This window comes from Simochromis diagramma, unplaced genomic scaffold (genome assembly GCF_900408965.1).
Source record: "Simochromis diagramma unplaced genomic scaffold, fSimDia1.1 OVJJ01000402.1, whole genome shotgun sequence".
Taxonomy (NCBI): domain Eukaryota; kingdom Metazoa; phylum Chordata; class Actinopteri; order Cichliformes; family Cichlidae; genus Simochromis; species Simochromis diagramma.
Window position 1 is genome coordinate 5,269,907 of NW_024386972.1, and position 14,080 is coordinate 5,283,986.

At 39.8% G+C, this 14,080-nt stretch overlaps 1 protein-coding gene across 1 annotated transcript in view; it reads left to right on the top strand.

Annotated features, from left to right (window-relative positions):
- LOC120737947 (proteasome activator complex subunit 4B-like) overlaps positions 1 to 14,080 on the top strand; it is a 48,270-nt gene that overhangs the window by 5,945 nt on the left and 28,245 nt on the right. The window contains exons 4-18 of the mRNA XM_040038899.1: positions 1,526 to 1,570; positions 1,766 to 1,915; positions 2,567 to 2,630; positions 3,165 to 3,239; positions 3,360 to 3,482; positions 3,579 to 3,671; positions 3,884 to 4,062; positions 5,643 to 5,729; positions 6,618 to 6,804; positions 7,191 to 7,280; positions 9,283 to 9,347; positions 9,527 to 9,677; positions 11,361 to 11,459; positions 11,764 to 11,833; positions 13,712 to 13,779. Coding sequence (XP_039894833.1) covers positions 1,526 to 1,570; positions 1,766 to 1,915; positions 2,567 to 2,630; positions 3,165 to 3,239; positions 3,360 to 3,482; positions 3,579 to 3,671; positions 3,884 to 4,062; positions 5,643 to 5,729; positions 6,618 to 6,804; positions 7,191 to 7,280; positions 9,283 to 9,347; positions 9,527 to 9,677; positions 11,361 to 11,459; positions 11,764 to 11,833; positions 13,712 to 13,779 — 1,546 coding nt within the window. The remainder of the gene's footprint in view (positions 1 to 1,525; positions 1,571 to 1,765; positions 1,916 to 2,566; positions 2,631 to 3,164; positions 3,240 to 3,359; positions 3,483 to 3,578; positions 3,672 to 3,883; positions 4,063 to 5,642; positions 5,730 to 6,617; positions 6,805 to 7,190; positions 7,281 to 9,282; positions 9,348 to 9,526; positions 9,678 to 11,360; positions 11,460 to 11,763; positions 11,834 to 13,711; positions 13,780 to 14,080) is intronic.

Consider the following 14,080-nt stretch of genomic DNA (forward strand, 5'->3'; position numbering starts at 1 on the left):
ATACACATCTTCAACTGCTCTTTAACACCAATTATCTAATCAGGTAATCCAATGGCAGCAGCTCGATCTATTTAGGCATGTAGATATGACCAATACAGTCTGCTGAGGTTCAAACCAAGCATCAGAATGGGGAAGAAAGGTGATAAAAGTGACTTAGAAACTGGCATGGTTGGTGTTGCCAGATGGCCTGGTCTAAGTATTTCAGAAACTGCTGATCTACTGGGATTTTCCCACAAAATCATCTCTGAGGTTTCCAGAGAACGGTCTGAAAAAGAGAAAAAAGACAGTGAATGGCAATTCTCTGGTTGAAAATGAATTATTGGTACCAGAGCGCAGAGGAGAATGACTCCAAAAGCAACTCAAATTCACTCATCGCAAAGAAAGTACTGTACGCAACAGAAGACCACACCCAATGTCACTCCTCTCAGCTCAGAACAGGAAACTGAGGCTACATTTGCACAGGCTCAAAGAAGATTAGGAAAACGTTGGCTAATCTGACGAGTCGCAGTTTCTGATGCAACATTCAGGTGGCATAAAAAACATGAATGCATGGATCCATTCTGCCCTGTGTCATATAGAGGGCAGAATGGTGATATAATGTTGTGGAGGATGTTTTCTTGGCACACTTTGGGCCCCTTAGTACCGACTGGGGATCGATGAGACACCACAGCCTGTTTGAGTATTGTTGCTGACCATGTTCTTCCCTTTGTGACCATAGTGTAGCCCATCTTGGCTGCTTCCAGCAGGACAACATGCCATACCACAAAGCTCAAATCCTCTTAAACTGGCTTCTTGAACGTGACAGTGAGATCATTGTACTCAAATGGCCTCCACAGTCCCTGAACTCAATCCAATAGAGCACCTTTGGGATGTGGAGCAAGAGATTCACATCACGGATGTGCAGTCGACAAATCCGCAGCGGCCGTGTGATTCTATCATGTTAATATGGACCAAAATCTCTGAAGAATGTTTCCAGCACCTTGTTAAATCTTTACCACAAAGAATTAAGTGTCTCAGGAGTGGATATTGCATTCCATTAAAAAGCAGTATCACTCCTTATAATTCACCCAGTGGCCGCACTGGAAACTTACAGCTGTGTGAATCTGTGTAATCACCATCAAAGGTCTTCCTGCTTTACTGTTTTAAATATTTTATATTTAGATTTGGGTTCTGTTTTAATGCTTTGAAAAAGTACTGACTTGTAATCAGACCGCACTATGACCACACCCATCACCAAAGCGAGGCTTTGTTCGGATGTTATGTACATACCTGTTATGTTTTGTTACCGTGTATTGCTTGGTTGCGATGCTGTTGTGTATGTGACATAATCTGTTGCCAGACACACACAGTCACACACAAACTCATAAAGAGAAAACAATACCAGCCTTGCAGTCACAGCTGGTACAAATCTGAGTTGTGGTCTGAATGTTGAAGGTTTGTTTATTCCTGATGAGGACATGTGGATCTCACAGCATAGCTGAGACACACACACACACTCACAACTCCTCTCTGTGCTTATTTGCAGCTCCGTGGACCACATTTTGAAAGCTTTGATCAAAAGCTGCAGACTGTAAGTCTCATCCTCTGTGATCATATAATTTGGGCAGCAGATAATGTGCTGCTTTGATCTTCAGTTGAGCTATGTACTGTAGATCATTGTGTCTATTTGCACCTTTAGCCATCTTTGCTTGTCTGCATCTATTTGTGCTCACGTCTATCTTTGTTATATGTGTGTTTCTGCGTATCTTTTAATGATTTTTCTTAGGTATTTCCCTGCATCATCCACCAAAGAGATGCTGGATGAGTGGCGCCCCCTGCTGTGTGTGTTTGATGTGGTCATGCAGAAGGCCATCAGCAACATGGAACTGTTCCTGCCTACCATCATGCCCCCGGAGGAACACAGCCAGGGCTTCCAGTAAGTGGGCCAACTTGAATGGCTCTGGTTTGAAACAGTGTTATCCTCCAAGTACAGCTTGTCAGAGCCAGAGCTGACACAAAGGGTACACAAAGAGGTACAATATGTTTAACTTGTTAGTAAATCTCAGCATTTAAGGGATTTGGCTTTTTCTTGTAATGTTCAAAATGCATAGCCACATTTTCAGGCTCTGTAAGCATTTACACCTTTGCTCCTGGGAGCTTTAATGAATAGCGTTCCTCTTGCATCAGCAGTGCTTCCTTGCTCTCTTTGTTTTGCTAATATTTTGCTTTTTTTGGAAAATCTTTGCCCCTCTTTCTCTGCACTCTTCATGGCCATGTTCCAGCTACCAAGCCTCTTCAAAGCCTTCAGTGCATTCTTTAGTTCATTCACTCCTTTGCAAACTATTTGTCTGGATTTATTCTTGGATTCATAAGTACTTTCTGCACAGTTTCCACAATACATCATCTTTAATACTCTATTTTTCCACTTCAGTTTTTTTTTTTCCTTTCTCATCCAGAATATACAGGGGGAGGGAATGAGATCATATTTTGGGGAACTTGAGATTGATGAGGGGGATAAAGCCTCAGGTGTGTGTGTCATTGGGTGTGAATGTAATGGTCTGTTTTCTGCATGTGTGTGTGTTTTCAGGTTGTGGTTTGATGAATTAATGAATCTTTGGATGTCATTGCAAAATCAGCCAAGCTGGGAAGGGGTAAGACACAAACACACACACACACACATGCGTTCAATACTTCAGGCACTTTTTGCTCTTTCTGAAATCATTTGACACTTAGTTTTGAAAACTGTTCACTGGCTTGAAAGTGGAATTCTTTAAGCCACAGTGAAGTCAAAATTAATGAAAATTCCACCTCTCAAAATTCTTCTTAAATCTGTCACACCAAGCAGCAGATTTTTTAAAAAGTTTTAATTTATTGTGTGATGGATCATGCAGCTTTCCATTTTTCTAAAAGTGCAGAGTAATTCCAAATGACACAGATTTCTACATTTCCCGATGGCAATGATTGAAATGTTGTTAAAGGATTGTCAGTTTCCACTCAGCGCAGATAAGATTTTCCACTTTGGTTTCCATTCAGCCTCATGGGCCACAGTGGCCTGGCTTTGCACATTTCCTCCTCGCTTCTTCAGCATCTCGTCTCCTTTTTTCCCATTTTTTTGGACGACACACTTCACTTGTGGAAACATCCTTTGTCCTCACAGTGAATGTTTGCCTAATGTTCTCTTACAGCACTTAGTGAACCTGTTTGCTCGCCTTGCCAATGATAACATAGGCTACGTGGACTGGACCCCTTATATTCCCACAGTGAGTCATTAGCAGAATTATGTTTGTATACAAGTGTTCCCGTAAATGTGGTTTACTGGGAACTCATGGGCTGTGTGAGAGCAGTGGAACTATTGTTTGTATATGTGCATGTCTGGATAGATCTTCACCAGGATCCTACGAAGTCTGAACCTTCCAGTTGGGGTCAGTCAGATGGTGTCACCTCGATATCTTACCAACTCCTATGACATTGGATACATAGTGTTGTGGGTGACAGCACTTCTGGTACGCAGTCTTTAGATTTTTCTGGCGAAATGTGTAAGAAAAAACATTTACATTTCATTGCAGCTGATTACTTTGCTCTTTTATATACCCCTGCAGGGTGGACCAGGAAACCCTGCACAGAAAGAGCTGACCTGCCTCTTCAACAGCATCGCGTCCTTCTACCATCCATCCAATCACGGTCGCTGGCAGGTAAACCTCTTCCTCTCACTCGCATGCAAACATGCACACACTATGTGCGACTCCATCTTCGGTTCCTCATTTGATTTATCGCCTGTCATTCGGGACTTGGCTGGCTCTCTTTACGCAGCAGATTAATAACAGAAGGAAATCTCAGATCTGCTCACAGCAGACTGTGAATGTGGCTCTGGGTGATAATTCTTATGTCTAATGTGTGTCTGCAGTCTCGACTGATGAGGCTGCTTCAGCGTCTTCCAGCGAGCGTTGTGCGCCGTGTGCACCGGGAACGTCACGCTTCCCCTTGCTGGATCACACTGGTCCCTGAGCATCAACAGTTAACAGATGCGGATCTGCAGGAGTTCACCCGCAGCCTCACTGGAGCCTCCCTTCTGGCTATGTTCAGGTACTGCACTCTGATGGCTGTTAGCCCAAATGAAGGCTTTAAATAGGAGCTATTATTATCACTACCGTTGTTTTATCAACTATTCAAAATGACCCCTATTTTCTTATACTGGAGCTTGGTTCTGCCCCTCAGTTCATCCACTGTCTGAAACAAGCTGTTTTGGCTTAAATGCCTTCTTCTGATTGGCTGCCCCTTACAACCAAAAGAACAGCAAGTAGGGGGGGGGGCTTCAAAGAGAGACAAGAACTGAAAAAAGCTGCATCAAAGTGGATGTTTAGAGTAGGCTGAAGTCCAAGCCACTGGCTCCCAGGGACTACATGTGCTTACCTCAGTTTTTGAAACTTTGACTATGTTAAATAGGAACATCTGTAATGATGTAGAAATGACAGAAAAAAAGGAAAAGCGTAATGGGTCCACTTTAAACTGCTTTTCTACACAGTTCACTTGTGATACATACATATGTGCATGCATAGGGCTACAGTACAGATGTAAATACAGGCATACTCATACACACACTCACATGCTGTTCCTAATTTTGACTTAACTTGATAAGCTTATATAGGGACTTCTCCATAAATCTGGACATTTTTCTCTTAACAGCTGGATCACTACACTAACAAAATATTAACTCCCCATCATTAAGCAAGCGAGAAAATAATCAAGCTGTGCTAATTGCTATGAACATGAAACACAGCAAAACAACACGAGCGGCTTTTAAAGCCAAGCGTACGAAAAAAGCACCAAACAAATAGTACAACAGGAAATTATGAGCAAAAAAAAGTCAAAACAGCGGAAACAAACAAATGAGCATTGATGGAAAGCCCCCCCACAAAGAATAAATAGTGATTATATTAGATGTTAGGTAGAGCCACTCTGTAAAAATAGTTTGTAACATGACATTTAAAACAAAGACAGTGCAAGCGACCCTGTGTGGGAAGTCCGATAGAAATGATATCCACTCGTGCAGAAATAGTTACCATAGGTGTCATTGTGGGTGTTGGTGTGAGCAGTCTGTTGCATAGTTTGAGCCAATTAATGGTCTTGCTCACCGGAGTTTAATGACGAGAATTTCTCCCGACTTTCTTTTATTTTTTGAGCCAAAATTCAGGTTCACAAATAGATTTGGTTCCATCTTCCAACTATCCTTTTTATCTTGATGATAACACTGCTGTTGTTTCGAGTATCACAGCTACCAAAAGTGTCCAGCTAATATGAAGATCGGCAGGTCAGCCTTTGGATCCCTAAAACCTCCAAACAGCAAGGTTAAAACTGGCGTAAGACAAAAGGTGTTACATATACATGAGTCATATTGTGTTTGCTTTGGTGTCTCAAGTCATCATATCAATGTTCCCTGGGTTGTAACTATGTAAACAGCCAACAAACACACCATCTGAATAATTGCCTGCCAGTTATCTAACTGCTGTGTCTCGCTAATGAGTTCAGTCGCTTCGCCTCCTCGGCCTCTGCCTAATCTGGACAAAGACAGGTCATCTGTGATTAGCTGTTTACGTGTGTCGTTGTTGTTGTCGCTGCATTGCATGTGCACTACTGTTCATCTGCCCTCTCCTGGTGATTTGCAGTAAAACTGACAGTACAGATGCAGCGTACGCTCTTCAGAACCTGGCTCTCCTCACACCAGAGCTTGTCATACCACCTGTTCTTGAGAAGTAAGTATATGGATATCAGCCATCAAGCCTTTTGATGTACTGTCAAAAACATGCTGGTGTAACATCATTAATATTAATGATTTTTTTTGCTGCTTTTTATCATTCTTTGCCTTACTTTGAAGTGCTGTCTAAGTTTTAGTGAATATAAAAAGAAAGCATAATGTTGGGAAAAAAAGTTATTTACATAGGAAACTGTTTGCAGTTATATTTGTTTTGATTTGGGAAATTAAGCAGTATTAGTTACAAGTACTGCTTGCTTGATGTATGCCTTTGGATGGACAGTTTCAAAGTGTTTGCCTTGATAATGTACAAAATCTTAAATCTGGATCATTATTCAATATTTAGATAGAAGTACCTTTTTATGGGATTTCCAAATTGATGTGCGCAGTGGTGTTGAGCAGTCATTCTTCAGGCCTTCTGAAGGTCTTTCAAATTTGCTTTTTCACCCCTTTTTCAGTCCAGTCCTTTTACCTATTGTAACCATTTTTCAGTGGAATATTTTGTTTTTTAAAATTTTTTCAAATTTCTTTGGTTGATTCTTCAAAACATGATAAAAAGTAATAACAGAAATAATTTTGCACCAAAAATGTATTTGCAAAGTGCTGGTAGATGAATACGGCATATCCTAGTGTGGTGTGAAATAAGGGGAAAAAATCCAGCAGCGGAGCTGATCCATTGATTAATGGTCTCAGTGGAAGGGTGGAGATATATCTATCTCATATTTCATATTTTTTTACTGATGTCCATTAACATGCACTGTCGCTTTACACAAAAATCAAAATTAATAATAATTAATGTACACTTTTATTTAGAAAATCAACATGCACTGTCCCTTTTATCCAAACTGTTTTTGTCTTATTTATCATCCTTGTGTCTCACGTACAACAGAACCTATGCAGCAATGGAGACCCTGACTGAGCCGCACACCCTCACTGCCACCCTCAGCTGCATGATTGGGATGGCTCGCAGTCTTGTTTCCCCTAACAACCATTACCCAGAGGGCCGTGTGCACGTGCTCCCACTGCTTATGGGCTCTCTGCCAGGGGTGGACCCCAATGACTTTAGCAAGTGTATGGTGAGTAATTGATGCGTTGATGAGGAATAAAGAAGAATTGTTAGACAAGTAGACAATGCAGCTCTCACTGATTAAATTCCCATTTTTTGTTGCATATTCAGGTCTTTCCAATTAATAATTCCTGAAAGTGGAATGAATAGCTCGGTTTGAAGAACTTTGCAATTAATGCGGTTCAGTCTTCAGTTTCTGCTTGAATTGTAAAATGGATTGGTTCCCTCTTCTAGTGTGCTCATTTTCTTCAGACTATATTAATCCATCACACCAGAATAAATTAGTGCATTTGAAAAAGTTATTGCAGCGACATCTGGTGAGGTATTTAACATGCAGCGTGATCATGTCAGATGATGTAAATTGATAAGTTGCACCTGCTGTGTCTCTCTGTCCAGATAACGTTCCAGTTCATCACCACCTTCACCACTCTGGTGCCTTTAGTGGATTGTTCGTCTGCTCCCTCCCAGCGCAATGATCTCACAGAGGTATGCACATGATACATATTAACAAAGATTAACTAAACATAATGGAGAGTCTAAAATCACATATTGATGAGCCAAAAGTTTTTGTAACTCGGGGCTATCTTGTGCTTTTGGCATTTACTCTTAAAACTCTGGGATAAATTGGCATCCACTACAGCATTTAAACCGCCTACAATTAGAAGTTAAACCTTTGGGATTTTAACAAAATGAGACAACAATTATTTTGTAAGAGAAGAAGTAAAAGAAGAAGAAAAAACTTTCCCTTTCTACACCGAATTACAATATTTGGAGGATCCATATGACATATGTTTGTCGGTATGTTTCTGTTGTTTTTTTCTGTTGCAACATTGTAGCTTGATTTTGTCCAAAAGCAAAAATAGTCTACTGTTATTTTGCAAATACCTAAACCATGGGTTTGAGTATTATGTCCATGCCGTGATATTAAACATTCCATTACACTACTTAGCATAAAATTAGAAATACTGAATAAGTCAAGAGATACTCCCCAAACTCATCTTTCGGTACACCTCACTACTAACTGGAAATTGAGACTCATCAGTCCAATTTTAGTGACCCTATTCCTGGTTGTATCCTCGCTTGAAAGTTCACAGCTGACCAGAGTAGGACCTACTCTTCTGGTCTTCTGCTGCTGCAACTCATTTACTTCACAGTTCGACATGCATTCAGAGATGCTTTTCTGAATATCTTGGCTGTAAGAACAGTCTTTAAAGTTACTTTTCCCTTCCTGTCTGCTCAAAATAGTGTGGCTATTTTCCTCGGACCTCTGGTATCAATAAGGTATTTTCACCCAGAGCAGCAATTTCTCAAAATACTCAGAGCAGTCTGTCTTGCACCAACAGCCATGTCACCTTTCTTCCCCATTCTGATGCTCAGCTTGAACTTCCGCCGGTCATGTTGGTCATATCTACAAGCCTAAATATACTGAGTTATAGCCATGTGATTGGCTAATAACTAGATAACTGCATTAAGGAGCAAATTAACTGGTGAGCTGTGAGTTTGCACCATTATTAGACCGGTTTACTGCAGTGCACTAAGCAGTCAGCCCATTGTTTAAATTGCGTATTAGCCAGAGCATACGTTTGGATGCTTCACCATCATTGCACGGCAATTATGAAATAAATGTTTACCTTATGAATAATATTAAAAACAAACAAGATTTTTTATATTTAAAGCAACAGTGTAATCATAATTAATAAAGTCATAATTAATAGCTGCTTAATGCCAGAAGGTGACACTGATACTATAAAAGTGAAATATACTCTTCTTGTGCTACTCATAATAACTGAAGAAAAAGAAACACTCACTTTATTTACACTATTTACAGTCCCTTTTCCTTTTTACATCTATTGTACAGTGGGTGTCAGCCTGTGTTATAAGACACAATATTGCCACCTACATACAATACTGAGGCGTTAATTAGTTACTAGCGCTGGATATTTTACAAAACTGTAGCATCGTATTAATATAACATTAATATAACAAATAACATCATTTCAATTGAGCGAATAATAACTATTATTATGATTAGCATTGTAATATCCCTAATTTGAATAATAGTAACCTTAAATGCTTAATTTACATTTGTTGAAATATATTTATTTGCTACCTCAATGACAGTTTGATGAAAGCACTGAAATAATTTTCATATTTCATAGACCAAATGTACAAATGGTTGCATGGCATAAAACTGACAATAGGGGAAATCACTTGCTAGGTCAACAGCAGCAACAAAATCTGCCTGCCAGAACCTTTAAAGGTCACTAATTGCAATATAGCGTGATGTTTTTAAACTTTACAGAAATCAAAGCGTAAAAACTGAGATGTGGATTTTCCTGGTAGCCAGCTGCTTAGTTAACCCTCCTCTTTCTGTGTCAGAGTTACACTTCAAAAGCTTTCTTCCGAGACAAGCACACATACAAAGCAATAAAATAACGCACTGTAGTATTCTACAAATACTAATCATCTCTTCCTTTCTTCCTCACAGATTGAAAAGGATCTGTGTTTCGCTTCGGCTGAGTTTGAAGACTTTGTTCTGCAGTTCCTGGACAGGTAGAGATACATTAACAAGTCTGTCATTTAGTAAAGCTTTGTTGTCAGTGTCTGAATGCGAATGCGTCTCTCTGTTTGAAATGCACCAGTTTTTTTTTTCTCCATGGCGCTGTTGACATTTTCATTACTGCGGAGTGTTTTAAGTGTGTGCTTGTGTATTTGTGTGTGTCTTTGTACAGGTGCTTTGCTCTGATAGACAGCAGTACCCTGGAACAGACACGAGATGAGATGGAGACGGATACTCAGACTCATTTGGAAAGCCTGGTGGAGTTGGGCCTTTCCTCCACTGTGAGCACAATCTTAACACAGTGCTCGCTGGAAATATACAAGGTAGTGCATTAATACGCACCAACACTTTCAAAGCTTTCACTCTCTCTTTAATTAAGTTTATTAATTCAGTCCCCGCAGTACTCTGACCTTACCCAAACAATTCTTTATCACCTCCTAATTTAGACTGCTGACCTTAACATGGCACATATTTCCATAGCTATGCAAATGATATCCAGCTATATTTAGCAATGAAGCCACATCACACAGTTCAGCCAGTGAAAATTTAGTGGCTTGGCTTGTAATTTTCTGCTTCGAAATTCAGAGAAAACAGAACTTATTGTATTTGGCCCTAAAACCAGATTTACTCAGGATGACATTACCTTGGCCTCCTCTACTGCTATGCAAAAGCTTGGAGTCATTTTTTAACTAGCATATATGGTTCGCAAAAAAAAATAGGCTTTTGAGTGCCTTCTCTTATCTGTGCATTGTTGTCAGAGATTGACGCATACAGTCTTTAAGTGCTGCTGGAAAACTAGTCCATGTATCTAATACATCAAGGCTTGACTATTATAATTCCTTATTATCAGGCTTTTCTAAAAGCTTTTTGAAAAGCCTCCCACTGATACAAAATGTAGCAACGCAGCATGGAGAGTACTGACAGACAATGGAAAGAGATGATCCTATTTCTTCAATATCAGCTTCTTTTCACTGATTTCCTGTAAAGTCCTGATGCATTCCCATCTCAGGACGTCAAATGATGCCATTTTCAGATGCCACCTGCGTCTCACCATTACGCACAAGGTGACTTTTGGCATCGGTGCCTTGATGCATTGCCCCCGAGAGACGTTAACAGTCCTTTCTCAGAGACCTCAAAAGAGGGACGGCGGTGGGGCATAAGCCACAGGTTTATTAGCCAGGAGACCATTGTCTGCAGCTTGTTTGCACCTTTGTGTCACTTTAATTCCACTTGTTTCCACTTGTTTTTAACTTTCACTCACTGGTGAGGTTTAGATAACACTTCCTCACTACAGCAAACGTACCCACTGAAAAACATGAGTAACAGCCTCCATCTCTCTAATGCCATAACCTTGTGTCACCACAAGGACACCTTGTGTGTAACTGAGACACACCACCACAACTCCACTGAGAATGAGAGCAGGTTGAAAATCCAGGATTTAGTTTATATCCTTCCCCTCACATACAAAACCCACAGAGTGACCAAGCTCTGCTGTACTTAAAAGACCTCATAGTGTCGTGTTATCCCAGTAGAGCATTTCATTGTCAGACTGCAGGCTTACTTGTGAGTCCTAGTTTCCAGCTCTCCTCTCTCCCATGGTACCAGATCCTATCAGATGAGGCAGACTTTTATAATTATACTTAATAGCTAGGGCTTGATCATGTGACCCTGATCCATCCCTTAGTTACACTATAAGTGCAGACAGAGAATTGGATGTCTCAACAATGTTGACAGAAGGCTGCCGCTCTATGAGCCTGGTTCTGTCAGAGGTCACTTCCTGTTAAAAGGGAGTCTTTTTATCTCACTGTTGCCAAGTGCTTGCTCAAAGGGGATGAATGGAGTTTCTATATTGTTTTAGTCTCTACTTTACCATATAAAGTGTCTCATTTGATGGTTATTAATTGAGAAATGATGTTTATTTCTAATATTTGTCCCTAAATAAATAAATGAAAATAGCAGTAATAAAGTACATCACTCGATCTTCTTAAATCCTTCCTCTGCGTTAGGTTGCATTGCAGAAAGTGTTTAACTTTGCCACCTCAAACATCTTCGAGACATGCGTGTCAGGCAGGATGGTGGCTGACATGTGCAGAGCTGCAGCCAAGGTACGTATATGTTTAGCTCTTCTTCTCAATTTCCATTTTATACAATATGTGAAGGTTTTCATTCAAGATAATTAAAGAATGTCAAACAAAGATTTCATGTGCTTAAGATGTTGGAAAATGCAGTTTTTCTCCACTAACATGTTCAATTTAGCTACATGCATATTTACTATGTTATGGCCTCATTTTGATGGTTTACTGTTTGTGATCTTATGCATGTATTTGTGTTTGTGCTTGGGCATCTAAATGTATGTGTGCATATCTATGTGTGTACTTTCTGGATGTGCACATGTGTTTCTGTTTGCAGTGTCATCCTTCCGAGTCTCTCCGACTGTTTGTCCCCCACTGCTGCAGCATCATCTCCCACATTACTGACAGTCAGTATAACTGTGCAACAGTTCAGTGTGTGTGTGTAGTAATGTAACTCTGTTTGCATTAAGGCTGTTCCAATAAGCGTTAAACTAGTTAATTCAGAATTCATTCAGTGATAAATGAAACCTGCAGTTTGCAAAGTAAATAAAAATCTTCATTCTTTAATTTGTAGAAAACTGTTAGTTCATTTATGATCTCAAAGCAATTAGGAGGTATTATAAGACACCGTATGAGGTCATAAGAGAATTTAAAGTGAAATTGTAAAAAGCAAGTGTTTTTCTCTAACAGTAGTATTCTTTAGCAACTGGTGGTGTCTAAGTGGGACAAATTTAAGGGAAATTAGAAAGAAATTAGAAACTGCGTGAATTAACTTTGAGACTTGGCTCATGTATGTGGTCAGCCCAGTTGTATGCAAAAGCTTGGGCAGGCCTGGAAAAAGTATGTTGGCCAAAATTTCACATAATGAGGTCAGTGTATGTACAAGTAATCCCTGTGAGTCAAAAGCTCAGACTTCAGACTGCTCTAAATGCTTGGTTTCAGACAGTGGATGAACTCAGAGGTGGCGCCAAGGCCCAGCATAAGATAGACAAGGGGGGAATTTGAACTGCGAATCATGCAAAATCACTTTAGTGGACTCTGGGAAATAAGTGAAGATAGAAGTTTGACTTTAAAAGTGCCCACTTCTTTAAATGCTAGTTGACAGCTTTCATTTCATGAACTTAAAATGAGAAAATGTTAATAGTATGTGTGACATGTGCAGTTTGGAGGGAAAGTTTCCTTGTGATATACATCGGAACAGCTGTTTTACTTGAAAGTTTTATTGGTCTTCTGGCTCCTGTCTCCACGTTCATAGTTACCTTAACCTGCAACTTGAAGACATTTCAGTTTGCATATAAAGCTTTACACTCCTTTACAAGGACCAATTTGCATAATTTTCCATGCCTGTGGGGTGTTACAACATGAGATTGTAGATTTAGTGATGGCAGTAGTCTAATAAATTTGTTAAATAGTGCATACATCGGAGAAGCCAAACAACCACTCTACAGATGCGTAACATAGGAGCCACTTCAACAATATAAGACTCAGGTGTGCACATTAAAGGAGAAAGGAGACTCTTTCGAGGATGCCAAAGTTCCATTTTATAAGGAGAAGTAGGCAAGCATGTTCCCTGTGAACGACCGTTATTGAATAGAAGTTTGAGACCAGCTATCAGCTTGTCCAGGTGATGAAGCCCTCATTCAAATTCTGATTTGTCTCACCTCAACAACTTGCATGATGGCATGGTGGGGACAGTGCCTCACAAAGGAGCCTTAATGACTCACATGTTGTACCCTGATGACAGGGTGGCTCAGTTGACTATCACCATCACCTCCAAGGGGGCACCAATAATCTGAAGAAGTATATTCATTAACTTAAATTAAATGTAATAAAGTGTAACATAACATTTGAGAGATGGCTTTGACTGGCTATCATTGACAACAAAGTGTGTTATTTACTTGTTTTCACTCACGTGCCCACTTTTGCATAATACGTCAAAATTAGACCAACGCTTTAACAAGACTTGACATACTATGCTAGAGTAAGCAGCACTTTAAGCTGAGTTCTAAATTTTGGACCATAAGATCCTCAAAGTGGTAAAAATAATATTTTTGTCAAGCAGATTAATAAAAAAAACTATACTAGTGATTATTAATTAACATTAGTTAAGTTAGTTAAAACAGCTTTAGATGCATTTTATACAGGTAAAATAATAGGCTGCCAGCTATGCAGCTCACATGGCCAAACAAGTGAATTTTGATCCCAAAATTCGACAGTAGGAGCTTGATCTGTCTGGGGAGCAGTGAAGTACATAATTCAGCTTGTTTATGTGTGTGTGTCTGTAGATGAGGAGCTGCAGAGTGAAGATGAGCTGGATAAGGAGCTGCTGTGGAATCTCCAGCTGCTCTCTGAGGTGAGAGAAGGACACACACACTCCTAAAAACGTAATGCGTGTGACTGATTATAACAATACAAGGCTTTATTGTGAATCTAGAAATGGCTGTTTGCTTTAAGAGAAGTTAATTTTCTTCACTACTGCTTGAGTGATTTGCACACTGGGGATGCTTCAGTGGAAAACACTGAAAACGTACGAAACCGGCTGGTGTGTTTATCTGTTTTTAAATTTAAAAGGCTATAGTTGTGACATTGTGAGAACCAAAAAAAAAGAAAAAAGAAATACAGCCAAAAGACCTTTTTTGCATCATACACCCTGC